The sequence below is a fragment of the Montipora capricornis genome, chromosome 8, assembly GCF_036669925.1.
Source record: "Montipora capricornis isolate CH-2021 chromosome 8, ASM3666992v2, whole genome shotgun sequence".
Taxonomy (NCBI): Eukaryota; Metazoa; Cnidaria; class Anthozoa; order Scleractinia; family Acroporidae; genus Montipora; species Montipora capricornis.
In genome coordinates, this window is record NC_090890.1 from 51,508,113 (window position 1) to 51,533,640 (window position 25,528).

A 25,528-nucleotide genomic window follows, 5' to 3' on the forward strand; every position below is an offset into this window, starting at 1 on the left:
GTTAATTGCCGATTTTAGTTTACAGTGTCCCCAATTAATGCTCCAGCGCTAGAAGACTAGACACTTAAAGTTCCTTTCCTTACTATCCACGTTTGCGGCATTCCGTTGGGATGGGGGTGGAAACAAGATTGGAAAAGGGCTCTTCTTTCTCGATCGTGAAATTTTTTCCCCTTTCTCCCTTCGCCACTGGATTGCGTCTGGGTCTCCAAGGAATTACAGCGAACGGCATGCTGAAGTTTAAGGTTCCACCAAAAATCTGGAAACTTGTACGCTTGATTTCGACTGCTTTCTTGCCTGTTCGCTACACTTATCTAACAGATTCTAAAAAAACAAGAGGGAAACAGCAAATTCTCAAGAAAAGGGAACACCTTTTTTGAAATAAAGAAGCCTGCCGTTTGCCTTGCCCGTAAACGCCAAACAAATTTCTATCGCAAATCATCCATTGCGAATTTTTACGACACTTCCGCCGACTCGACGGAAAGTAAATTTTAATATACCAAGTGAGACCCAGAGCAGGAAGGTCAATGGTGCTTCAAAGCCAATTTGATAAACAAGGGTTCAGGTTTCTTGTTTCTCGGATGGTAATTTATATTTTTCATCCGGTTCTGAGTGTACTCCAGAGAAGAAGATTTCGGCTTATTGCAAAGGTTCTCTTTCAGAAAAACTTTCACGAGTTACTTGAAGACAGGAAAAAGTATATCATTAGCTGCAAACCCGTCAGACCGGAATGCAAAGTTAGATCTTTTGGTTGGCCTTTGCTCACGAGTTCTAAATCCTATAAACACTTTGCTAAATTCCTGGTTTCCCAATTTTTTTCACAACAATTTTCGTCTTTGGGGGAAGAGGTGTGGCGCAGTGAAAGCATTCGCCTTCTTCTAATGTGGCCTGGGATTGAGTCCCGTATTCCAAATAGCACACATTCGATATGTCAATATTCACTCATGGTTAGCTACGAGGCTTTACGGTTAAATTCCAAGATTGTTTTGTTTAGAACTCCTCCTTGAGACTTGTGAGACAAAGAAAACAGAACCGAGCCGTGAAATTTGACCATAAGGCCTCGTAGCCACGCCTTAATATTGATATATTGAACTCGGCCTATTCGCTGCTTCTTCACCCGACTCTGAAAGAATTTGCTCCCGGTATTTCCCTGGTATAATAACGTTTGATTTACAGTTTCCACAAAGTATTAGAACTCGGCCATATAAACTGGACAGACTTAACTATTAGAGGGTAATGTGAAGTGCTTGTTTTCCACCCACATAGACCATGTGAGCATTAGCCCTACTAATGGAATTGGGTCCACACAATGACAGAGAACAACTCTGATCAGGATCGGGAATTGAACTTACGACTTTCGGGTTAGATCACCGCTGCTCTACCGACTGAGCTACAAGGTCAGACGGGAGCAGGTCGTGGGAATTAAAGATGCCAATGTCACCTCCGGTCAGGGTTTTTCTCTGTCCTCGTATGGGCCTGTTACACAGGAAATCCACACAATGTTGAGGTATTCCACGTGTATTTCTACATTGTCCAGTCCTCTGGCGCATTTCTATAGGACGAAGAGTAGGAGGAGGAGCAGTCGTCACTCAGATGGCTAGTGCGCGGCTTTCGATGACTTCAACGTCTGTTTCTACTTTCCTCTGATCGGTGTAGCTATAGCTTTAAATATCCGTAAAACGGAGCACTGACAGAGGGAGGGGGTAAAAGGCACACCGTTGGCTTCCATTGATACCAGTTTGAATTCGTAAGTGAAGGAACTACTGACTGTTAAATAAAGTGACTTTACCTTTACCTTATATGTAACAGGCTCAATTCCATTAGTAGGGCTAACGCTCACATGGTTTATATGAGTAGAAAACTAGCACTTCACACTACCCTCTGATAGTTAAGTCTGTTGAAATATAAGTGCTTCACGGCCAACTTTTGCAAAAACGTAACCCTTCCTTGTACGTACAAACTTGCGACTCTATTGTTTTGTTATTGTTTTGTCAGAGTAGCCTATGTGCACTTGGGCGATGGTTAACAAACTTTAGCTGGGAGCCTGCCAACTGCGAAGGATAAAACTGAGGCATTCTACAACACTCTGATCAAAGCGATCGATACCCCTATGCCCACTCAGAAGGTCAAAGTTTGCTCCTTAGATAAGCCCTGGGTGTCGAGCGGAATGAAGGCGTTGGTCTACAGGAGACAATGGGCGTTTAAGACTCATGGCAAAGCCTCAGCCGTGTTTAAGATGTATCGCAAAAGAAACTTAAGTCACAATCGAACAGTTCCAATCTGTATTAAGATTGCACGAAATTAAACACCCGAAAAGTTACATGGTTGAAATGTTGCTTTTGAAGTGAAGCAATTTGAAATCATCGCAGGCTTTAAAGTATATTTCACTGAGGAATTTTTTTTTGCTCAAAAGACATTAATGTTTTAGTTCTCTGAACATTTATAAACAACTTAACGAAAGGGCGATTCTTTTTTTAAAAAAAAATAGGCATACCGATGAAAATCAGTAACTTTCGAGCACCTTTTTCAAAAGTCGAGCATTATTTAAGCACTTCTTTGCCATTTTTGAAGCACCATTTTCCAGTTTGCCAGCCCAATCGGGATAGACCTATCGTCAAATCATTTTTGGGCAAACTTCACAAGGCCAAAAAACTAGGAAACACAAGTCACCTTATAGCCTAATTTTTAATGATGGAAAGCTTAACTATCATAGATTTGTGCTATAAAAAAAACCACTTTAAATAAGACCTATTAGAAGAGAAATAACGATTTTTCCAAAAGTGTTGAAAATCGCGATTTTTGGCCAAATGGCAAAAACAAACAAACAATGAAATGTGATGTACCACAGGGTAGTTCCCTTGGTCCTCTTTTATTCTTACTTGATATAAACAACATTTCTACTGCTCTGATAAACTGAACTTCAGGATTTTTGATGATGACACTAATGTCTTTGTTTCATCACCTATTCGAGATCTTGAAAAACTAAATAACAGAGAGCTGGCTAAAATTAAAGAATGTTGCGATCTAAACAAGCTCTCTATAAATATTAAGAAAACTAATTACATGATTGTTAAATCCCCTAAAAAGAAATCAGGAAACATAAATGTTAAATTACCAAATAAAGATGAAAACAGTGAAATACGGACATGTAAAAACTAGCGATAAAAAGCTAAACTTCCGATGTTTCGGCGACCTCATGACGCCATTATCAAGGAGTTGGAAATGAACATGCGAGTTCATAACGGCCAACACTACTTTTCATCCCTAAAACTGACATTGGACATTTCGTAACAATTACACGACACATTATGCTATGTTAATATTGACAAGCTTACCGCTCTAAAAACAATGAAAACAAGCAGAATGACAGCTTTAGTTCAACAAGAAATAGCGTTTCTAAGCTATGCCGCACTGATCTACAGTATTTAGGTCTGAAAACCCCGTTGAAGAAGGTTAACTTTCAATTGTTTTGCTAGGTACTATTATGTCAATGCTTTAAAAATTTCGACTTTCCGGGAGCTTATCTCGTTGGTCTAGAGGATATTGGAAACTGCAAGGTGAAGCCATCGATACGGGTTCAACTCTTTGCCTCGCCTATTTTGAATCTTCTCAGCTTCTTTAAAATCTTTGTTTCGTTGAAGTAAATTTGAAGTCTAAAGTACACTGTACGTCGTATAAGTTGAATAAAAAGGGAAATGTCAGTTTGAGGGATGGAGAGAAGTGATGACCGTTCATAGCAGGTACAAAATACTCCAAATTTGTGTAAGTGGAGGAGAGCTAGACAAAGACTTTAGCTCGGATTAAATCTGTTTGCACGTTCAGCCGTGGTCGACGTGACTATGGTAGTGGAGAAGTAGACCTTAGACCTTACTCTCGATTTGGGGTGCACAGTTTAGGAGGTGGGTGCCCATCCTGCCCTCAGTTTTAACATGGAGAAAGGATGGAATGCTTCCCTTAGAATACCTTTGTCAACTCAAGAGTTACTGACCAACGTTTGCAATGGTGCGAAGTGGTATGAAATGACGTGACTCGGGTAGGTCATACCATTTTTAAAATTCAAAAAATTTCCACAAGCATATGCATGGGCAAAGTCCCACCTCCCCAGGAGTTTAAAATGCACACAATTAATTAAGAGATCAGGCAACTTTTACCCCACACACCCTTTTACCTTCTAGAAGTTTTAAGAAATCACCCATTTCATTGAATTATTTTGCATCGGTCCAGTCCCTCTGTGACAAAATATCACAAAATCAACATGTACAACTTTAAAGTAAAGAACTTTCCATTAGTTTGGTTCCAGGCCCTAGCAAGAGTCCATCACCTAAGAGTTAGATTTACCCATATTGTCCTAGTCCTCATCAACGTCAGAAAAGTGTCTGTTTTTGAACCATGTTTTGTGGGAAAATAAACAATAAACAAATTGGCTAACTCAATGTTGTGCCCGATTCAAACCCTTTAGGAATAAAGCGTTTTGTTCCAGGAATTTCCGTCTCATTTAAATGTGAACGCTACATTAAAATTTTTGTAATTTCCAAACATTTATACTTCCCTAGGTTTTTTTTTAGCTTATAGACATTTGCCTCCCGAAACAATTAATTTGCTTGTTTAGCTTTGGCCAACCTTACAGAAACACAGAAAATACACATTCCCCGAGACTGTCACTTAATGATATTGTAAATGGAAAGTTGGTATAGCAAGCTTAAGAGTATACATGTCACCTGAGGAACAAACCGCAAAAGCTTGGAGTTATTTGCAAGGGCCAAAATAACAAGACGGCTAGATCCTCAGTTATGGAAACAAACCCCTGATTTCTATCAAGTGATTAGCTAAACCTGGAACAGATGCTTACAAAACGAGGCACAAATGGCACGGACTTGAACAGTATCTTAATACTACTGAAATCTCATGGTACTTTAACTATAATTGGCATGATGTCTTGTGTCTGACAGCTACTGAGGTATCAATGATTGAATTGTTTTCAATAACTCATATAATCGAACACGTTTTGGACATCGTTTCTGAAAAAGAAAAACAAGGAAGAAAGAAAAAAGTAGTGGATTAAATGAAAATAACGAATTTCGTTCTGATTGACAAGTAAATAATATAACAATTATCTTAATTCATTCATTTAACTGTTTGTGCTAGAGTTAATAGCAACAATTCCTATTCACTGTTACTTCACTTGACATAAGCAATCGACAATCACCGATCAGTTTCACAGTCACTCCATCATAACACGGGCTCAAACAGCTAGCTATCTGCAGGAAGCTGAAGTAGCTGACTTGGTGAATGCAGACAATATTTAATTTACGTATTAGCCAAAGCAGTTCCAGTAAAAATATCCACTCTGGCAACCGATTTTAAAGCCATTTCTTTGTGAAGAACGTACTGCTCCTTTCGACAACTTCCTGGTTAAAAAAATGTACAAAGTACAGCGATTCAGTCATTAAAGTTATATTTAAATAGCACTTACCAATCTTTTCGTGTTCGAGCTGCCCAAACTCAAAGGTGACATCATCGCCGATTAGCACAAATGGCGCCCAGTATTTTATGGCCGAATAATTCTTTGTCTCCTGAAGAGATTTCATGGCATGGTGAAGAGCTGTACTTGCACTTTTTCTATCTGCCAAGTGTTGGTAAAAACTCTTCATGAACAAGAAGGTCGCCTCGTCGTCGATTGCCCAGAGTGACACCAGTACAGACCGGGCACCAGCACACAGGAAAGCCCTGGCTATTCCCACAATACCCTCAGATTTTACCTCTCCCCGGCCACTATGACAGCAACTAAGCACAACCAGTCTTGCCTGAAGGTGAACTGCTTGAACATCACTCAATGATAACATGTAATCTTCCTCTTCGGGGATCTTGGATTTGCGTTCGGGATTTGGGGCCAAAGCAATTTCTCCAGATCCGTCATCCCCATGTGCAGCAATGTGGATTAAGGTAACTGACTTCATTCTTCTCAGCACCTCAGCTTTGGTTGCATTTTTTCCTGTAAGAGGCAGGGTCTGCAGAAGTTCTCCAATTATATCCACCTCTTTTTTCGCACACGGCAGCTGTCCATACATGGGTTCACCAGTGCCGTAAGTGACTTCGCTCAAGCACGGATCGCCTACAAGCAGCGCTTCATTCTTACTTTGGAAGTTATCAGGTGCCATAGTGATCAATTTTAAAGCAGTCAGCGAGGGAATTACACGGATCCTGACAGAGTCACTCATTGCAGAAAAAGGAGCCAGGCAAAAGTGTCCATCAGGAACAAACACTAAGTCATTGCCCTGGATCAAGTCCGCTATAGGACTGATTAAGACATCATACAAGGGCTGCAAAGAGTGCACAGAAAAGCTCAATGACTGAAAAGTTTCTTCAACACTTTCCCTACTGCTCGAGAAGTCGCTGCCTTGTCTTTCAAGTGAACGATTCTCGCATCGCAAAACAACCCCTGCATTGATCTGTTCTAACGTACTTTCCATCAGAGACTTGGCAGTTCCATTTTTGATTTTCTTTCGTCTAAAATATATCCTGATATCATCTCTTAGCAACCAGAAGCTGATCGTGTTCCCTTCAAGTGCTGTGAAAACAGTTTGTGAAGGTAGATCTTTCATAACCAAAGAGATAGTTACCTTCATCATAGGTTTCTCATCAACGCTGTATTGCATCTTTAAAATGTCTGCCAAAGCCTGTGCTCGTCCTTGCTCAGCAGCATACAAAGCTTCATCAACCTCTCCATTCTTCAAGAGTGCTGTCCACAGAGCGGTGTACGCAAACCCCTTTGTGTCACGAAAGCTTATTTTCCATGCATCCTCTGACCAAAGAAGACTTCTAACTTCATCAAAATAATATATACTTAGACGATAGTAATTAAGAGCTTTGCTCAAGGAGCCAAAAAATTCATGAACATGACCAATTTGATAACATGCGATTGCTAGCCCTATTGGGTCCTCTGTTTCCTGGCAAATACTAAGATGTTGATGATGGTACTCTATGGCTTGTTTAAAATTACCAAGACTTACATAAGCATTGCCGAGATTTCCATAGGCCGCTCCTTCTCCGGCCCTGTCCCCTACCTCTTTTGCAATACTAAGATGTTGATGGAGGTACTCTATGGCTTGCTTGAAATTACCAAGACTGTTATAAGCATTGCCGAGATTTCCATAGGCTGCTCCTTCTCCGGCCCTTTCCCCTACCTCTTTTGCAATACTAAGATGTTGATGGTGGTACTCTATGGCTTGCTTAAAATTACCAAGACTTTCATAAGCATTGCCGAGATTTCCATAGGCCGCTCCTTCTCCGGCCCTGTCCCCTACCTCTTTTGCAATACTAAGATGTTGATGGAGGTACTCTATGGCTTGCTTGAAATTACCAAGACTGTTATAAGCATTGCCGAGATTTCCATAGGCCGCTCCTTCTCCGGCCCTGTCCCCTACCTCTTTTGCAATACTAAGATGTTGATGGTGGTACTCTATGGCTTGCTTGAAATTACCAAGACTTTTATAAGCATTGCCGAGATTGCAATAAGCTCTTCCTTCTCCGGCCCTGTTCCCTACCTCTTTTGCATTACTAAGATGTTGATGGTGATACTCTATGGCTTGCTTGAAATTACCAAGACTGTGATAAGCATTGCCGAGATTTCCATAGGCCGCTCCTTCGCTGGCCCTGTACCCTACCTCTTTTGCAATACTAAGATGTTGATGGTGGTACTTTATGGCTTGCTTGAAATTACCAAGACTGTGATAAGCATTGCCGAGATTTCCATAGGCAGCTCCTTCACTGGCCCTGTCCCCTACCTCTTTTGCAATACTAAGATGTTGATGGTGGTACTCTATGGCTTGCTTGAAATTACCAAGACTTCTATAAGCACTGCCGAGATTTCCATAGGCCGCTCCTTCTCCGGCCCTGTCCCCTACCTCTTTTGCAATACTAAGATGTTGATGGTAATACTCTATGGCTTGCTTGAAATTACCAAGACTTTGATAAGCATTGCCGAGATTTCCATAGGCCGCTCCTTCTCCGGCCCTGTCCCCTACCTCTTTTGCAATACTAAGACGTTGATGGTGGTACTCTATGGCTTGCTTGAAATTACCAAGACTTTCATAAGCATTGCCGAGATTTCCATAGGCCGCTCCTTCTCTGGCCCTGTCCCCTACCTCTTTTGCAATACTAAGACGTTGATGGTGGTACTCTATGGCTTGCTTGAAATTACCAAGACTGTCATAAGCATTGCCGAGATTTCCATAGGCCGTTCCTTCTCTGGCCCTGTCCCCTACCTCTTTTGCAATACTAAGATGTTGATGGTGGTACTCTATGGCTTGCTTGAAATTACCAAGACTTGTATAAGCGATGCCGAGATTGCAATAAGCTCTTCCTTCTCCGGCCCTGTCCCCTACCTCTTTTGCAATACTAAGATCTTGATGGTGATATTCTATGGCTTGCTTGAAATTACCAAGACTTTCATAAGTGTTGCCGAGATTTCCATAGGCTCCTCCTTCTCTGGCCCTGTCCCCTAACTCTTTTGCAATACTAAGATGTTGATGGTGGTACTCTATGGCTTGCTTGAAATTACCAAGACTGTCATAAGCATTGCCGAGATTGCAATAAGCTCTTCCTTCTCCGGCCCTGTCCCCTACCTCTTTTGCAATACTAAGATGTTGATGGTGGTACTCTATGGCTTGCTTGAAATTACCAAGACTGTTATAAGCATTGCCGAGATTTCCATAGGCCGTTCCTTCTCCGGCCCTGTCCCCTACCTCTTTTGCAATACTAAGATCTTGATGGTGATATTCTATGGCTTGCTTGAAATTACCAAGACTTTGATAAGCGTTGCCGAGATTTCCATAGGTTCCTCCTTCTCCGGCCCTGTCTCCTACCTCTTTTGCAATACTAAGACATTGATGGTGATACTCTATGGCTTGCTTGAAATTACCAAGACTTTGATAAGCGTTGCCGAGATTTCCATAGGCCGCTCCTTCTCCGGCCCTGACACCCACTTCCTTAAAAATGGCTAATGCTTCTGTGTAATTTGTTATGGCCTGATTAAAGTCAGCTGTGCCCTGATAGTATACACCTAGACTGAAATAAGCCAAACCCTTGCCTTGTCTGTCTCCCTCCTTTCTTGCAACGCTAAGCTCTTGCATATGCTGCTCCAAAAGGTCCAACTTTTTATCCACCATTGCTGATAATCGAAACCAGGAAGTTTTTCTCAGAAATCTGGGGTGCACCTAGAAGATAAATGAACGAAAAGACAATACGTTCAATGCTCTGAGTACAGGATGCTAAACTGGCACAGCAAGGTTAATTGAACAGTGAAGGAATAACTATCTTAAGCTAGTATTTTGAAACAAATATGCCTTTCTTCATCAGGGTTTCCCAAGGAATGATTTCGGCTAATGGAGACAGTTGTTACAGAATAAATACTTGGGCATTTAACAGACTAAGAGCGTTTTATACAATAATAATCACCGAACATTAAAAATAGAAATTCTATTATGTAAATGAGGGAAAAACAGCCTATAAAAAGCGATGGCATCCCATTTCATCTTTCTTATCGAAAGCTAATTAAAAGTTCCTAACAGGAGGGGATGTCATTAAGAGTGTAATATTCAATTTTCTGAAATTGACGTCAAACTAATAATTTTTTATTACATGTCTAAATCTATCCAATGTTGGAATTGCTTGTTTTTTCGTCACAATTTTTTTTATCTGGATACCTGGTTACTCCATGTATTTTGATCCAGGGACTTTGAATGAGCTAATTGAACTGCTCACACGTTTCCATTGAGAAAGGCTGCTCGTCAGGACAGAATTGGTCGTTTTTAACTAGAGATGCATAATCCGGTTATTCAAATTATGCCTTTCCCTCTCTTTCTCCATACGCCAAAATCATTCGTTGGGAAACCCTGATGAAGAAAGGCATTTCGAAAATTGGCTTAAGATAGTTATTCCCTCTCACTGCTCAATTAATCTTGCTGTGCCAGTTTAGCATCCTGTAGTCAGGACATTGAAACTATTGTGTTTTCGTATTTCTCGGCGTTGTTTAAAAAAGTAGGTACGCAATGCGTACATGTGGGTAGCCACTTAGACACCGTACTACCAATGGAGTCTTAATAACCCTTTCACTCCCAATAGTGCCACTTATAGATTTTACTCTGTCTAACGCCAGACGATTTTACTCGTCAATGGGGAACCCCACGGGGCTGAAAGGGTTAAGTATGCTGTTCGTTTTCATTTGGGTTCTAACCATTTACTATACTAGCTCTCTACGAACTTCATTGGCTTCCCATTGCCTATCGAATCAGGTTTAAGATTTGGGTACAGCGATTTGCCCACGGCATCTCAATCCGATTTGGAGAGGTAATAACAAAAATTGTGCCTGCCCACATGAATGGGCATCACACATGGCAGTGAAAGGGGAGCACGGATTAACCCTTAACACCGGCTACATCCAAACTGGAATGCAAAATTACAAACTGGAATGTTTGATTCAGTACAGTTTTAACCAATAGGAATCAAATATCAAGTGGTGGCTTATCAGTACTGAATCAGTTGACTGTTTCATACCCTCTCCGCCAATCGTGATTCTTGTGATGACAAGTTGTCTGGCTCAAATCAAACCACAACTGAAGCAGTTTTGTCCGAGCCAATGAAAAGCAACCACGTTCCAGGGTTCTGCTTATTAGGCGGTAACCGGTAAAATCTACCGCTTGTAAGAGCACTTATTACCGCCTGCAAACGCTCAGAAGTCGCTTATCCGTTGCAGAACGTCCAACATTAACCAAATGCTTTACCGGTTTGAAAACGCCCCAACCAGTTGTGCTGAAAACTAGGGAGAGCCCAGTGTTCGTGCCAATTTTTTTACACATTATTTATTCTTTAATTTCTTTATGAACATAAAGCAATCTTTGACTCACCGTCAATATTGAAACTGTTTGTGACCTTCAAGCAGACAATTTTCATACCGACTGCTAAATCACTGTTTAATTTATGGGAGCAAAAATGACTTGCAATACGGACTTGTTCCTTACCAGCCAAAACGCAGTCAAGGCATGTTATTTTTTGAGAAAGCCGCATTACTTATAATTTTTACACACGCGCACGGATAATTAAAGAAAAAACAGCAATTACATGTACTTACTTCGCCAGTTGTGGATGAATGTTGGCATTTGCACTTATTAAGCCCTTAATGTACGAGCTCTTGCGCTGAATTGCACGCCCCTTAGAACCTTTGTAATAAGAAACATCGACTGCTTTTCTTGCCGTGTCTTAGTCAAATTTTTTTTTACATTCTGTAAATAATTATTTGCCTTGGAAGCCTTGCTTTAGCGGGGAACTAGAAAGGAAAAATAAAAGAACAAGGAGAAAAAAAGCTTTGAATCATTCTCTGGTAAATTCAATTATTGCGATTGTGAATTGAATTACATTGTAGACACGTGCCTGTGACATTTGCGCTGGTGTTGGTGTCATTTAAATTGGCGTGATGGATTGTTTTCCTTTGCTTATTCACTGATGTTGTCCGCCTTAGTTCCAGAAGCATATGAACAGTGATGCATATAAATCTCTTTGCATATAGGTCCATATACCATAAAGTTGTCTCACTGATAACTGCGTCAAGTCTCGTGGACTTGTTTAGTTGACTGATTTCGTACGCGAAAAGCTTGATTGCCCAGAGAGCCTTCCAACTGATTCAGTCACACAACCCGACTTATTCAGTTGACCCGAAGAACAGCAAAAGTTACTGCGAGTGCGAGGAAAATCGTAGGGATGGTCTTCCGCTATTATCCGGCGCCATTCATGTCAATAACTGATTCAGTTGTAAATTAATGGTAACCGGCTGATTCAGTTGGATCTTCTAACTCGAGAGCAGAGAAATGAAAAGGTGTCCATTGCCGGCTTGTCCTATTTGCTGAGAGCATTGTTCTATAAACCTTATTGCTCTCGTTCCCTACTAAAGTGAATCAGTTGACTGATTTCGTACAGTTAGTCACGGTAACTGAGACGCCGATTTATACCCAGAGAGCCTTCCAACTGATTCAGTCACCCGGCCGGGCTTATTCAGGAAAAACAAGTGCCTCTATGTTTCAGTCCGTAAAAAACAGCAAAAAAGAGGATCTAAATAATTATGTTCAGTGAAAACCGGCCGAATTGTTGCCCATGAAAACCTGCCCGTTTCCGATATGACAATTGGAAAACAAACTGTTCAATAATACCCAAGGAAAAATTCGGAAATTTATCTGCCATTTCTGCGGATGATGGCGTGAGCTTTCGTTTGTTCCATGCTTTGTACTCTCATAAAGCACAGTGTTTAAACCAATGAGAGCAGGCGTTATATAGAAACTTTATTATAGTATATAATTTAAGATGAAACTCTTTGCAAAGTTAAAAAAAAATCTGGAGCAGATTCAGAACCACATTAAAATTTCCCAATTGTGAAGGTGGCTATGAATCTGCTGCAAAGAAGTTCGTTTTTGAGATATTCGCGTTTAAAGATAAAATATAGCGTGTTTTTCAGTGGCTATCTTGTTTTCATGGTAACTTCGCCACTGTGCTACAACTTCGGTTATAAATAGTTGAAATTTCGCTAGAACAGCAAGTCAAGCGCAAGTCAAGTTTTTAAAACTGAGCAAAGGTTAATCCGCACTCCCCTTTCACTGGCATGTGTGATGCCCATTCATGTGGGCAGGCGTAATTTTTCTTATGACATCTCAATCGGATTCCAAATCGATCACAATGCCGTGGGCACATCGTCGTACCCAAAAATTATATCATCTATCTCAAAAACACCTTTTAAAAGCAATTAATGAGAAAATAATAACCATTAGTTTCACGGGCAGTGATACAATCTGGCTACACTGATCAATGTACTCGCTTCAGGGACAACTGGAAAAGTGAGTGCTCGCAGTCTCGTACAACGATACATGATTACATGGTCTTACATATCTTGCTTACTCGATTTTCGCAATTGGAGCGATTGCTGAATACCCATCCACAAAGGAGCATTTACGTTCGCGACGCTAGCCCCAGTACTGAACTGAACGAAAGTGGTTTTTGTGCAGTTTGTGTCAGATAGAGTGAATTCAGTAGAATGGCTGGTGCTGCAGTGCCTTAGTCGTCTTACGGTTAAATTGAGCTGAGTAGAGTGGCTAGTGCCGCAGTGTCACGGTGCTTACCTCATGGATTAACGAACGAGGTATATCCAACAACACGACTGCGGCGGCACTGTGGCAGCAGTGTTTTTAGGGTCCATTCGTTGTGGCCGGGTTTTGACATTAAGTCTGTAATAGGTAGATTTCACAAAGAGATTTTCTGCTCAATCTAATTTAAGTGATTTAATTTAAAGATCACCCGCACGTGCGAGCAAAAGCCCAGCCTCTGTATCCAGAGAAGAATCCAACACTTTATAACTTCTCATGTGTGCCTTGATGTCCTTATCACATTTTGCTGTTATTACGCATTGAACGTTTGCTGGATTGTCAGAACTTGGGCCACAAATTCCCCCAACAAACTCAGAATAGAACCGCATGCAGTCATAATGGTCTGTGTGCTTTGTCCTTATCTCTTGCGTGACAGCTCTGACGACACAATCACGGCACAACTCACGAAAGTCATGAAGCGTTCGACTGGTTCAATGGTTGTTTGAGGGCTTCAAGGAAAATCCAAGAAGCGTATGCTTACATAAAGGGGGATACCTTTCTTTGTTTTGCAGCTATGTTCACAAAGTGAATTAAGGAAACTTGTTTGCCGAAAAATATGGAATGGAATGAATCTTGCTGGTATGCAAATTTTTAGGTCAGTTATTTTAATTACCGGATATGTCACTCTTAAACCAAGACAGTTAAACTTCAATGACACGTTCCCCTTGACCTACAGTAGTTCCAGTCAATTCATGTTGTATTGTGTCAGTAAACCTAGAGTCTCGAATTGTTTAGTGAATAAATCGAGATTAGCGTGTGTGGTTTCAATATACCTTACCTCTGCTTTGGTGGTCAAAGGTCGACTTTTGTTGACAAACAGCATGTTGAAATTGGGCCTCAAAAAACCTCCGTTTCATTTACCCAAAAATTTTATTGAATTTAATTGCAGCGGAAACATTGCTTATTCCGGTCATTATAGTCTCGTTTGAGAAAGCCATGTACCAAGATGCTTTTTGACGGTCGAATTTCGCACAAATTTGGCACTGACCCCTTGCAAAATGAATTTCAAGCTTTCTGTTAAGTTCTGGAAATTTCTGGAAATTTCTAAAATGTGACAGCTTTATTCCAGAGTCAAATTCCAGCTGTTATTCCAGAAATTGTTTTCCAGTTTTTGCAAGTTTTGGGTTCTTTCAAAAGATGGAAATAGTTGGAATTTGATACATCTATCAGGTGCTGCCAGAAAATGACAGTTTCTTCCAGTCTTCATTTCTTGCAGGAAACTGGAAATAAACTAGCAATAGTCTACAGCTTGTTAACAATTTTAATATTTCTCAAATGAAACAAATTTTTAGTTTATTACAGTTTCTATTCTATAAATTCAACTCTTTTCAGATAAAAACTTAAAGAAATGTTTAGCATGCAGTTTCTTATTATGTATAAAATTAAAGAAGTAAGAAAATTCCATTGTAGAACCAGACATATGTAAACGCTATGTAAAGTTTATCATATAACTATGTTGAGCTATATAAAGGCTATTTACTGCTCCTTACTTGCTATGTAATAACTATGTAACTTGCTACATTACATAGTTGAGTCTGTGTAAAGCATATGCCATTACTATTGCAATACCATTTAAAGGTCACATAGCTCTCTGAAATAGCTTATGAATGTGAATGTGATATCTTTCGAGTTAATACATTTACTTAGCTTACGCAATGTCCTTTAAAGGCTCCAAACTTTGAACATAAAAACACTCTGTACATGGAGAAATGAAAAAGAAAGCTTTTATTCCGATGTATTCAATAGGTTGTGAGAAAAACCAATCAACGGATTACCTTGTTTGATGCTCTCTGAGTCTCATAATCGGCCTTATTCCAAAAGGAACATGATGCATTACTCTCGAAAATTACACACTCCAAGTCATCACTTAATCCTTTCAATGAACTCCAGTATCTTTCGAATCTTGCTCTGTAGAAAGATTGTCATCCTCCGCCATCTTGGATAACACGTGAGAGACAGGATCGGGAACTAGTGCGTCCTTTTCGTTTTGGTCAGCAGTCAGCAGCATGGCGCTTATACATAGGGCGTCCATAGGGCGGTGAAACGGGCATTCCGCTCTTGGTCCAATGTGCGATGCGGAGAAGGACTGGCACGAGCGCTCCTTCCGCGTTTCTTTCTTTATTCTTGGGCCACCATTAGTGTATTATTTAAAGGCCTTCTTGATATTTTTGACCCAAAACTCAATACTATTTTGTCTGTCAAGTATTTTGGTCGGAAGCTGCTTAAATTTGACTGAAGTAAGACAGTGTTGAATGCAGGTATGTCCCGCTTACCGTGACCAAGAGTAACCGGTCGTTTTGCCAACGTGTCAGCTCGCCAACGACCTGTTCGCCAATGTATGAAGTCTATTTGCCAACGTCTAATAATGTCAGTTCGCCAACGTCCAAAATACTTTGTGAAATAGATCTGAATTTTATTTACAAATTACCAAAAGAAGATAATGTGACCTTTGATCCAAGATGAATTGTTTGATTCGGCTTGAAAATGTTCGTTTCACTCTCCCCAATCTCTCTCTCTCCCTCTTTGTCTCCCACGCCATCCACGGCTTTATTTGTGAACATAAACCGGCTGTAAAACCTTTTTATTAAACATTTGCGTAGTTAAAGAGCCATTGAGTTGAAATATGTTTGTTTGATTACGCGCTTAGACATGTTCAATTGTTTCCTGCAAATTTCGCCTACGTGTTTGTTCTACTCTCGCAGAGGGTTTATGCATTTTTTGAAACACTGATTAAATATTTCCGGCAAAACTTTTTCCTTCCCCAACTCAACTATTAAATGTTCCCCTTCCAGCCTGCTTCTCTACCGGTCTCTTTTCTCTCTGTTACGGGAAGAATTAGAAATGCGATAAAAACAATGTGAGCTCATTAACTTCACTTGTGCGGCATGTTGCAAAGGAGGTGAGAACGTTTTCAACTTAAATAGCATATTGTTTAAACGTTTAATGATATGTAACTACAAGAAAGAACAGATAACACCAACAATATCTGCCAATCAAATTCTTGCGAGTTTGATCCGGCTTAATCAGGCATTGCTGTATAAAAGGGCTGTGATTTTCTGTTCAATTCAACCCATCTTATCGAAGTATTTTCGCTGATCAAATATGTTTACAAGAGTCACTCGAGATGGAAAGCTATTATTGTATCTATTGCAATGAGGAAGTAACAGCGAGACTGGAAGTGCTCCTCTGCGATGGCTGCGACAAATGACAACATCGACGTTGCAACACGGGAATTTCGAGACAGCAGTATAGAGATGCTGTTAAGACCGGATTAGAGGTGGTTTGGCGATGCCTATATTGCAGTGAGATCACTGATCCAATAGGAGAGAGTAGCAGAATCGAGGAAGACATGGATGCCTTTGACATTCCGCCATCTTTTGGTATGCTTGTTTTTTCACAATACTAAAACGACAATAGGTGATGGAATGTTCTTAAACAAAGAGCTTTCCGTGAATGGAATCAGTCTGCGAGGAATCTGTGTGTTGAGACTAGAATTGCTGCTTGATGAAAAGCATCTCATAGACGAGACAGTCAAATTTTCCTTCCTTTTTTTTAGGTCATGTTAGATGAACTGACTGCTGCACCTTGTCCAGCCCTCCCTAAGCCTGCGCATGTGGCTAGAGCTGCCAACCCACTCCGGCAGAAACTCAGACCCGAGCAACCGAAAGATCTGGACTTCGAACTGGTCGAGGAATGTCTCCCCCCCGGTTTCTTCCAAGCCGACCTGACAGTTAAGCAGAAAGGCATCTGATCTTCGCCAGACAGGAGCAGCTAAATACCCTGGCCAAGGCTAAATCCTGGTACATGGACGGAACCTTCAAGCTTGTGCGACACCCATTCAAGCAGCTACTGACGGTGAATGCTTTCGTCCGATCCGGGAAATATGCAAAGCAAGTCCCACTTGTGTTTGTCCTGATGGCCAACAAGAAAGAAAAAGACTACAAGAAGGTATTAATCACTGTTAAATTAATAAAACCGAGAAAACATTATGCAGTCTATTGAGCATTAAAGTAAAGATAAAGACAACGCAATATTCGGAATCGAACTGGGAAAACAGTTTCCAAGTATTATAGTAAGGAATCGAACTCGAAAACATTATGCATATGCAGCTTCCAAGTATTAGTAAAACTATCTAAACCTCTTTCTACTAATCAATATCCTAGCATTTGTGTCCGATGAAAAACTGAAGCAGTATCGAAACAGGCGAGGCTATTCGACAGCTGGGAGAAGTACGAAAGGAAAGAGAAGACCGCCGCACAGTTGCTGAAAACGTGCTCACATCTCAACGGCCCCACTCGTGGAAACTGAAGAAGTCAGTAAAATTCACAACCAAAAAACGGCTCCTTTAGGAGCCACCAAGTTTGCAAAAGAATATGACCAGCAATAAACTATCAATAAAGAAAACTAATAAAATTTGAGGGGGGATTGGGGCGCATTGAAAGGTTCAATAACAAATATGGCGGTTCACATCAACAATCCCTCTCATGAAGTGAATTGCAAGTTATCTAATTGACAATTATTTTCAACGAAAAAGGTGTTTTTGGACGTTGGCGAACCGACTTCATACGGTGGCGAAACGACCGGTATGCTGACCAAGCCGTGTTCCGCTGCTTCTTTTAGGAGTACTCCACATTACTCCACTCTAAATTTTACATATGTTTAAGATCGATAGCTTTTACATAACATAGTAAAAAACCAGGTGGATATATTTGGATATAGCAGCGTTTCAGAACTTCAAACTTGCTCACTTAAAATCGCTCGCGACGAATCGGATTCCCCGCCGCAGGCAATTTTACCAACAAGATTTTAAAACTATTTGCAAGATTTCACCCGCTTGGGAAAATCAACAAACAACAAATACGGTTTAATCAGGGTGCTTGTAATTCCATCTTGATAATTTAAATAAAATACGAGTGAAGCTTGCTGTTAATACTCTGTCCGAAAAAGTTTGCAAAGACATGGCTTTGCATGAAAACACCACAGAAAAGATACAACAACTTATGAAAATGTGAAATGCTTTGGAATGTCTTCAAAGATAACAGTCCACTGCAGTCAATAACTGATCAACGTGTTACCAACTTAAACCAACTACTTAATTACTTTAAAGCCTGGAAACAAACATTCCACAGAAGGACAGATGTGTAAGAACACTTCATAACATGGCAAACAATGTTTGATCTCGAGGTAATATATAGACTAAACTTAAAATGGATCATAGCAAAACAATGCAAAACTGATAAGTTATTGTAAATATCATGTCCTTGCCCCCTTAGGTATGACTATGCAAAAAAGCCATACTATTCCATGGGAACTCCTTCATATTTTGTACCATCTGAGGACAAAGCAATGATTCCAGTTCCTTGTAGAATATTCTCCCCTGAAGAAAAGCAATTTGTAGCCTATCACTACTGCTACGTTTAAGACTCGCCATCCTCTCCCAAACCCCATATTGTTTTCTTTGCCTTTGTGCAGTTTGGCCCCAACAAATAAGCTAACCTGTGGCTGATCAATATGATCACATTTTGTTCCACAGTGTGAAACATAAATAAAATAATTAAGAGCATGAGCCCTGGAACATACCTTAAAAAATAACAATGACTGTATTTATTGTTAGGCTTGACTAGCAACACAACACAGAGAACTTAAAAAATATAGCATAACTATTTCACACTCAAGGATCACAGGCATCTATTTTTGGGGGTCTGAGGGCTTATTTAAAGAAAAGAAAAAAAAATTTGTCCGATCTAGCCCTTTTACTTAATCAAATAGTACATATCAATACAGTAACTCTCTGTTTCATATTGTTTTCAAGGTGTCAGTAAAGGGCCTTAAAGGACTTCTACATCTGCATCTAGTGAGTTCATATTCCAGCACTCGGCAAGGTCCCTTTTTGACTTGTGGCTGTTTCTGCTTAGGTGGCCTCATACACCACGAGCCTTTTTGGAGATATCACCGCCAAGCCGGCCACGTCTGCTGAATAATTTTTATGGTCAAATATTTGTTAATCCCTCCTACGTGATTCAGTTTTTCATACATGTACTATCTGGCTGTTTCTGTGATTAAAGTTTTTAATTTCACACAGAATTTGTTTCATTTGTTAGCCTTATTTTGGGGTTGAGAGTTTGCTTTGTAAATTTCTCCCCCTCATTCTACAGACTAACCCTAACTTTTGTGTATGATGTTTCCTCAACTCAGCCACCATTCACACACAATATTCCCCTCAAACTACCTGCTAATTAGTGAATGTTTTAGTTAGTGGAGAGAAACCCCTTCTTGTAAGGAGGATTCTTCTATCAACACCAATTAAGAAAGCTACAGAGGTTGCTAGGTTAACTGCGGCTTCATGTATTACTATTAAGTAACCAATCTTAATTTCACTTGGACAGTTCATCTTTAATTTAATATGGCTCCTTCATGGGGCACCAGACACAAATGGTAACATAATTATTGTTTAACTACTGTTTGCAAGACGTTATGTTTTGGTGTGATATTGTTTCTTGTCGCCTGTTTCCATTATTTTATGTCATCTGTATTTCGTACACGAAGTAGATGTTTTTGCCATACATTCTGACTCCCCTCAGAGGGTTTTTGATTCAAATGCTTAACCACTCTGCAAAATTCCAGTCTTATTGATTAAGTTATAGAGACTATAATCCAAAAAAATACATTTATCACTCTTTTGTAAAGGTCATTCAAAAAATGAGGGTGCTAGCATTTATGACTTTGTAATATCTTGTCTCATACTTCCAGTTTCATTTTTTTTTTGATTTTGCAAATTAGAAGATTGTAGGACTTATTTTCAGATAATTAATGGTAAGAGGTAACAATATTTAGCTCTATTTTCTATTTTGTTTTGAAAAGACAGAGAACGAATCGAACACCTTACGTGGATCTGTGATCAACTCTGCACAGTCTTCAGGTAAGAAAAAATAATTGGAAATGTGACAGCCAAGGCTTATTTGAAAGAAAGCTTGTCGTCTATTTTGTGCTTCATTATTCAAGGAAAAGGTTCTTCATGGAAACGATTTGATCCTGAAATTTTAGTTTGTTGTAATATTGCGCATATTTGACACGACTGTGTTTTTTCTCTTCACGCACGTAATGAAATAGGAAGGGGTTTTTGCCTCTAATAGCAAATATGTTGTTTCAAAAAACTGTTCGCTGGAAAAGGTGGCCTTTATGAATTCATAATAATTATAGCACGCTATTACTTGGTGTAAAAGCGAACTTGTTTTGCGTGGTTGGCTTTAGAACAAGGAATATTCATAATAATTATTGCGTACATGCCTTTTCTTTGTTGTAAAAGCCAACTTGTTTTCGTGGTTGGCTTACAGAACGAGAAATATTCATGATAATTATTGCGTGCTTTTACTTGGTTTAAAGGCCAACTTGTTTTGCGTGCTTGGCTTATAGGACGAGGTACATTCACAATAATTATAGCGCGCTATTACTTGGTGTAAAAGCGGACTTGTTTTGTGTGCTTGGCTTATAATATTCATAATAATTATAGCGCGCTATTACTTGGTGTGAAAATGAACTTGTTTTGCGTGCTTGGCTTATAGAATGAGCAATATTCATCATAATTATTGCGTGCTTTTACTTGGTGTAACAGGGAACTTGTTTCGCGTGGTTGGCTCATAGAACGAGGAATATTCATCATAATTATTGCGTGCTTTTACTTGGTGTAACAGGGAACTTGTTTTGCGTGGTTGGCTTATAGAACGAGGAATATTCATAATAATTATTGCGTACATGCTTTTTCTTTGTTGTAAAAGCGAACTTGTTTTGCGTGGTTGGCTTACAGAACGAGGAATATTCATAATAATTATAGCGCGCTTTTACTTGGTGTACATTGTTTTGTGTGCTTGGCTTATAGAACGAGGAATATTCATAATAATTATTGCGTACATGCTTTTTCTTTGTTGTAAAAGCGAACTTGTTTTGCGTGGTTGGCTTACAGAACGAGGAATATTCATAATAATTATAGCGCGCTTTTACTTGGTGTAAATTGTTTTGTGTGCTTGGCTTATAATATTCATAATAATTATAGCGCGCTATTACTTAGTGTAAAAGCGAACTTGTTTTGCGTGGTTGGCTTACAGAACGAGGAATATTCAAGATAATTATTGCGTGCTTTTACTTGGTGTAAAAGCGAACTTGTTTTTTGTGGTTGGCTTTCGAACGAGGAATATTCATAATAATTATTGCGCGCTATTACTTGGTGTAACAGCAAACTTGTTTTGCGTGGTTGGCTTACAGAACGAGGAATATTCATAATAATTATTGCGTGCATTTACTTGGTGTAAAGGCCAACTTGTTTTGCGTGCTTGGCTTATTAAGGACGAGGTACATTCACAATAATTATAGCGCGCTTTTACTTGGTATAACAGCGAACTTGTTTTGCCTGGTTGCCTTTAGAACGAGGAATATTCATAATAATTATTGCGTACATGCTTTTTCTTTGTTGTAAAAGCGAACTTGTTTTGCGTGGTTGGCTTACAGAACGAGGAATATTCATAATAATTATAGCGCGCTTTTACTTGGTGTAAATTGTTTTGTGTGCTTGGCTTATAATATTCATAATAATTATAACGCGCTATTACTTAGTGTAAAAGCGAACTTGTTTTGCGTGGTTGGCTTACAGAACGAGGAATATTCAAGATAATTATTGCGTGCTTTTACTTGGTATAACAACGAACTTGTTTTGCCTGGTTGCCTTTAGAACGAGGAATATTCATAATAATTATTGCGTGCTTTTACTTGGTGTAACAGCAAACTTGTTTTGCGTGGTTGGCTTATAGAACGAGGAATATTCATAATAATTATTGCGTGCTTTTACTTGGTGTGAAGGCCAACTTGTTTTGCGTGCTTGGCTTTAGAACGAGGAATATTCATAATAATTATAGCGCGCTATTACTTGGTGTAAAAGCGAACTTGTTTTGCGTGCTTGGCTAATAGAACAAGGACTATTCATCGTAATTACTGCGTGCTTTTACTTGGTGTAACAGCGAACTTGTTTTGTGTGGTTGGCTTATTAAACGAGGAATATTCATAATAATTATTGCGTGCTTTTACTTGGTGTAAAAGCGAACTTGTTTTGCGTGGTAAGCTTATAGAACGAGGAATATTTACTGGGTTGCCGTATGGCAATCCCAGTCGGAGAGTGTTTGGCATTTGTTCGGTTTTTTTTTTCTTCCGTGTCGGTAAAAGTCTTGCCTGTCACTCCCCTGGTAAGTGGTGGTGTGCATAGAGCCTTCTGCGCGTATTTTCTTAGGATCGAGAGGGTAGTGGAACTGCGTAGATTTCTGTGGTGGCAGGCTAAGTTAATGATTCTGCTGTGTCCAATGGCGTCGAAAGTGATGTACCGCGAATGGCGTTTTAGTGGATCCTTGAACAAAATATACCCTTATGGAGCTCAATAATGGAAAGTCAGTTGGATAAACTAGGCAGGCGGTGAAAAACCAACACCTGGAATCTCAAAAGCGAAGAGTAATGGACCTCGACAACAATCTATCGCCCGTCGAGTCGAATCAAAGTGAGCTGTATTTCTTAAAATAATATTTACCAACTGTGCTGTTATGTAGAACACTGAAATCAACTGGAAAATTCTCTGGTAACTTATGGGTTCAACAAAGACAGAGAACGTTTCGAACACCTTACATGGATCTGTGATCAACTCTACACAATCTTCAGGTAAAAAAAAAATAATTGGAAATGTGACAGCCAAGGATTATTTGAAAGAAAGCTTGTCGTCTATTTTGTGCTTCATTATGCAAGGAAAAGGTTCTTCGTGTAAACGGTTTGATCCTGAAATTTAGTTTGTTGCAATATTGCGCATATTTGAAACGACTGAGTTTCTTCTCTTCACGCACGTAATGAAATAGGAAGGGGTTTTTGCCTCTAATAGCAAATATGTTGTTTGTTTCAAAAACTGTTCGCTGGAAAAGGTGGCCTTTATGAATTCATCATGTTTTATGATATGCGAGCGTAACTGGATAGTTTTTATGGCAATAGTAAAGCATTATCTTGTCAAAATGAGGTTAGCGTCTTTTTGGTGTGTTAAGTTAATTAAATCGTGAGTTTGTATTTGCCGTCTGCCGCGTAACCTTGATTTCCACTCTCAAAATTACCTCCAGAACCCACTTTTTGCGTAGAATAAGCTTTTAGAATGATGTTCTTATTTTGCATAAAGCAAGCTAACAAAATCTGTAACTTGCTGAGTTAGCATTTGTTAGCGTTAACAGTATTTTCGGTCCGATGCTTCTGTTTGATGAGGGGTATATTGTTTTGGTCTCCCATCGAAACACTAACCCTGGAGGACAGGGCTTAACTTCAGTGAACTTTGGTATTACAAAGCTGTCAGATGTTCAGAGGGCACGCTTAAACTTGTGGTGTAAAGAAGTTGTGAGGGAACTTGAAAATTATCAACATGTCAGCCCAGAAGACAATGTTTCTCGCTTCTCTTTTATTTGTTATTCTTCAGAGACTGGAATGTTGTAGTTCAATACCACACAATTCAGTGCCTTCTGATTTTCTGTAACACGTACCACAGGCAACCCAGTGTATGCTTCACGGAAGCATCTCGTTATAATAATTATTGCGTGCTTTTACTTGGTGTAAAAGCGAACTTGTTTTTTGTGGTTGGCTTGTAGAACGAGGAATAATCATTATAATTATTGCGTGCCTTTACTTGGTGTGAAAGCGAACTTGTTTTTCACCAATAGAACCATTGGAATGACATAATTTTCTATTAGTACCAATCGTACCATTGGTACCAATGGACCATCGGAATTGCCCTGTAGGCTGTACCCAGCTAGATCACATGAGAAAATAGTTTCAACAGTAGAACCATTGGAATGACATCATTTTCTATTAGTACCAATTGTACCATTGGTATCAATGGACCATCGGAATTGCCCTGTACCCAGCTAGATCACATGAGAAAATAATTTCACCAGTAGAACCATTGGAATGACATCATTTTCTATTGGTACCAACAGACTATCATAATTGGGAAAATAGTGAAAGTCCCCTTAATGAAATGCATATTCACCAACAGAACCATTGGAATGACATTCTTTTCTATTGGTACCAATCCTACCATTGGTACCAATGGACTATCGGAATTGACGAATCGTATCCGTTTGTGTTTATTGGACAAAACTAAATTGTGACGCCAATGAACAATAAAGTAGCTGCTATTTCCAAAATGATGGAATTACCTGGTGATACATAACCTTGTCTTGGAGAGTAAATTTTTGACTCAGCAGAAACAATGGTCAACCCCGGGGTCAACCTCAAGAGTTTGGGCGATTGCGATCTTTGTTTTTGACTTTGCTCATTTATTGTCAAACTCTATAACACTTGACAGAAAAAGAAACTTACGAAAACCCGGTACCTTGCCATCATTTGACACAAAATTAATCACGGCGTCCGCTGAATTCCGGCGATGTCACTTTCGATTTTGCGATTAATTTGTGCAATTAAAAGTACAATAACAAAATGGAACGTAGCAAAAATCTCCCCAAAATGTTTGTCGCTGATCGTAACTTTTTATATTCTATATTCACGGTTCAAAGTTAATGTTGTTTTCATGTCGTAAATATGTTATTCTCGAACAACCGTCCAGGAAACTTCCTTCTGCTCTTTCTAAAAACTGTGTATCAATTTACTTTTGCATCAATATTTGTTTTTGCATAAAGCAAGCTAACAAAATCTGTACCTTGCTGAGTTCGCATTTGTTGGCGTTAATAGTCTTTTCCGTCCAATGCTCCTGTTTTACGAAGGGGTATATGTTTGAGGTCACCCATCCAGATACTAACCCCGCCAGAGAGGGCTAAACTTTAGTAAACTTTAGTAAACTTTAGTATTACAAAGCTGTCAGATGCTCAGAGGGCACGCTTAAACTTGAGGTGAAAGAAGATGTGAGGGAGCTTGAAAATTATCAACATGTCAGCCCAGAAGCCAATGTTTCTCACTTCCCATTTATTTTCTTCAATCTTTCTGGGTTCAGTACTTTGCTAGTAACCACATGTCTTCTCAGGCTATTTACCCAAGACTTCTATCATGGCACTACAATGATAGACAATACCAAATCAGGCGCGTAACGTCCTATACGCATATACGCACGTGCGTACTTGAAGTGACCAGAAAATTTTGAAATTTTTAGCAGTTGTTTCTATTCTTAACATTTTACTTGTACGCAACCAAGATTTCGTGATGAAAGCACCACATTGTACCTTTTTTTTTGCACTAACAATGCCGTGTTGTTTGGCCAGCGCGCAACAAAAAGGCGAGGTTTCAAAGGAGCGATGTTCCAACGTTCGTGACAAAGGAGCGACGTTCCG

General features: G+C 39.6%; 1 protein-coding gene across 1 annotated transcript in view; it reads right to left on the reverse strand.

The window, feature by feature from the left end:
• LOC138013476 (tetratricopeptide repeat protein 28-like) overlaps positions 1–25,528 on the reverse strand; it is a 126,673-nt gene that overhangs the window by 91,697 nt on the left and 9,448 nt on the right. Inside the window, exon 10 of the mRNA XM_068860561.1 lies at positions 6,842–9,212. Coding sequence (XP_068716662.1) covers positions 6,842–9,164 — 2,323 coding nt within the window. The 5' untranslated portion in view covers positions 9,165–9,212. The remainder of the gene's footprint in view (positions 1–6,841; positions 9,213–25,528) is intronic.